Source organism: Sinocyclocheilus anshuiensis, unplaced genomic scaffold, assembly GCF_001515605.1.
Source record: "Sinocyclocheilus anshuiensis isolate Anshui unplaced genomic scaffold, SAMN03320099.WGS_v1.1 scaffold115, whole genome shotgun sequence".
NCBI lineage: Eukaryota > Metazoa > Chordata > Actinopteri > Cypriniformes > Cyprinidae > Sinocyclocheilus > Sinocyclocheilus anshuiensis.
This window is the reverse complement of record NW_015548219.1, coordinates 2,060,252-2,063,265: the sequence shown is the minus strand read 5'-3', so window position 1 is coordinate 2,063,265 and position 3,014 is coordinate 2,060,252. Positions and strand designations below refer to the sequence as shown.

The window sequence follows — 3,014 nt, the reverse complement described above, 5'->3', positions numbered from 1 at the left end:
GCTTTGTTGAAAACGACGTGTTTGAGAGAGGCGGGGCATAGAGGACCTACAATAATGTACAGTATTTGAAAAATAATGTGTTTTTTGAACATTAAAGCATGTTAACATATTCTATTACACCAAACACACAAAATAATGATCTTTAAAATAGCATCATATGACCCCTTTAAATAACAGGCATGTGTAATAATACATCTGCTGTTTCTTACCTCAACCAGTAGAGGGAGCAGTACGTTTAAAATCATTACTAGTACTGACCAGTTGCTGGGCAGACTGATGTGCCAGGTTGAATAGGACGTACAGTTCTGCAGTGCTCCATCAGTGAACACCATTAAAGCTCCATGTTAAGTTCAGAGAAAATTCAGGGCATAATTTAGGGCTTTAAAAGTCTGCTGCATAGTTATTATGGCTAGTACTATATATTGATTATTACAATACAACAAGCAGCTTTGAACTTTGAGCAAGAATATGGCTGAATTCTTCTATTATGTCTATAAAATTGCAAATACAAAATGTTTTTTAGTGTTTTAGTTTTAGTCATGAAGTCTACTTATTTTGATCACTTCTACTGCCATTTTTATTCAAATTTAGGAGTTCTATTTCGCAGCTCTTCAGACTTGAATGCTTGTTTTAACTAATAAAAAAAACTAGAGAATTATTTTGCAACTGTCCCTGTATCCTATGTATGCCTCCATAAAATCTATATACTGTCCCCATCTCTCTTATCAGACCTTCATCTGTCGTTTCCGTCGGACCATGGACTCGTCCCAGAACGCCTACAATGAAGACACATCAGCGCTGGTGGAACGCTTGGACTGCTTAGAGAGGAGCTTGTTTAAGGCAGGCCAGAGTGGACTAAACAGTTTCCAACTGTGGGAAAAGGGCCGGTCCTCTCACCTCACTGCCTCTAGTCTAGTTATCAACTACAGAAAGAGGAAAATTACAGACCTGCAGGCCTGAAAGACCAAAAGATTACAAAGAAGGACTAAGAACACTTTCTTGTGAGTGTGTGAGAAAGTGCGACACATGCATGTATGTTTGTGTTATTAAGAGACTTGTGTAAATTACTTGTGAACTTTTTACTGTAATATTTTTTGTGTATAAACACAAATTCTATTGTTTTTACTCTGTTTCTTTCTTGAAACTTCATAAAGGTCATTAATTCTTTATCTTTTAAAAATGTCTTTTTTTCCCAGAGATGTGATTTTTATAAAGCAATTACAGATTCTTCCATTTATTCATCCTAAAGAGGACTGAACAGGTTTCATCTGGTGTTTTTTTTCGTAGCCTGGGGAGTTATGAGTTTTCATGTCATGGATGTCAATATTTAAAACATTTTAACAAAGATTATTTCCGGTGTTCAGACTGAAACATAAATAATAAACATTAATGCATTCATGCTGTCATATAAAGAGTGCTGGTTTTTGATAATCCATGAGCTCTTATATTTAGTATATTGGAGGTGACATTTGTATGCGTCATCAGGTTGTTCGTGACTGTGTGTGTGTGTGAGCGAGCCTTATTTGCATCAGTCAACACAAGGACAAATCAAATCACTGCATTGTCTCCACACTTTGGTGCCCCTTTCTCTCCCCTCTTAAAACAAACATCTATATCGTATGTATATTTGAACTGGGAATCTCTTTTCTCCAGGATCAGATTTCAAATGTCTTAGTCTTATTCATTTTAATGAGCATGTTTATGAGTCCTAGCTGCTTGTTCATGTGTAAAATGTGGGTCAGCTGATGTGGACGGCCTCATCCGAGATTTCGGAATGGAAGTTATTGATATGTCCCTCTGGGATGGTCATATCGACCTTGTTATCTTTCTGCAGCCTGAGCTGAGTTGGCTTGGGTAGGGCAGGAGGGATTTATTGACTTTTTGAAAGGTCTAAACTAAAGAAAATTCACTCATTGCTCTACAGTTCTCTTGAAGTTACATCATTTGGTGGCTTGATTACAAATGGGGCAATGACTTTATTGAATAACCATACATATTCAGACAGTAAATTAAAGTATTAAAGGGGTCATATGATGCTGCTAAAAAGAACGTTATTTGGTGTAGCACCAAGAGCTTGTAACACTCCAAAGAGAAAGGAAAAATTGAAATCGCATCATATGACCCCTTTAATGTTTGCAAAGAGTAAATTACAGTTCTCTCTCTCTCTCTCTCTCTCGCTCTCTCACACACACACTCTCTCACTCTCTCGTTTTTAGGATAGTGTTGCATAGTGGTTGAGGGCAACGGTAACCAGAAGGTTGATTCAATTCCACAAGGTAAAAGCCATGACTGTTGTGCCTTTGATCGAGGTACTTTGATAGTTGCCCAGGACTTCTTTCCTTGGGCTTGCAAGCACCCACCCACCCAACATAATAGAAACTGCATAGCACTAAAATAATTGTAACATTTTAGAAACCACACAGCAATGCTACCTTTATAAGTTAAATGACATTGTATCTATCATTAATGATTATTCCCTTCACTATACATACAGAGTTAAAAATCCTAGGTTACCGTTCATTAGCTTCCTAGTGAATGGTGTCAAGTTGTTTCACCCTGACCCATGCTGGGTCTCCTAGAACACTACCATTTCTTGTTGTTGCCCAATGAATCACTCCTGACCTGGATTCACAGTGTGGCTTTTCTGGCATGAGCTAGAGATGTACTACTCCGCTTAAGAGTCATGAACATGGAACTGACCCAACTACTCCCAAATAACCCTGTTAATAGTCTTTTTTTTTTAAGAGTTTGTGACTGTGGCATTTATAGCTTACTGATTTACAGTGCATGCAAGATGTTTCTTTAAGTGCAGACACTTAGGCTATAATATTTTATGAAGATGTCCAGTGTGCAGTGTTAGAACACTACAGTTCATTACCAAACCAAGACTTTCACAGAGATTGTACGCAAGCACAATGTATCTACAGTAGCACTGTCTCTGTAGCAACACTGCATATTTTGAGTAGACTGGTGCTAGAACATTGCATTGTGCCTTAAGATTGCATTTCATTTGA

At 37.7% G+C, this 3,014-nt stretch overlaps 1 protein-coding gene across 1 annotated transcript in view; it reads left to right on the top strand.

Moving 5' to 3' along the window:
* Window positions 1-969, top strand: part of LOC107654119 (DNA replication complex GINS protein PSF3-like) — a 3,468-nt gene extending 2,499 nt beyond the window's left edge. Inside the window, exon 3 of the mRNA XM_016441045.1 lies at window positions 730-969. Coding sequence (XP_016296531.1) covers window positions 730-960 — 231 coding nt within the window. The 3' untranslated portion in view covers window positions 961-969. The remainder of the gene's footprint in view (window positions 1-729) is intronic.
* Window positions 970-3,014: the final 2,045 nt, after the last annotated feature.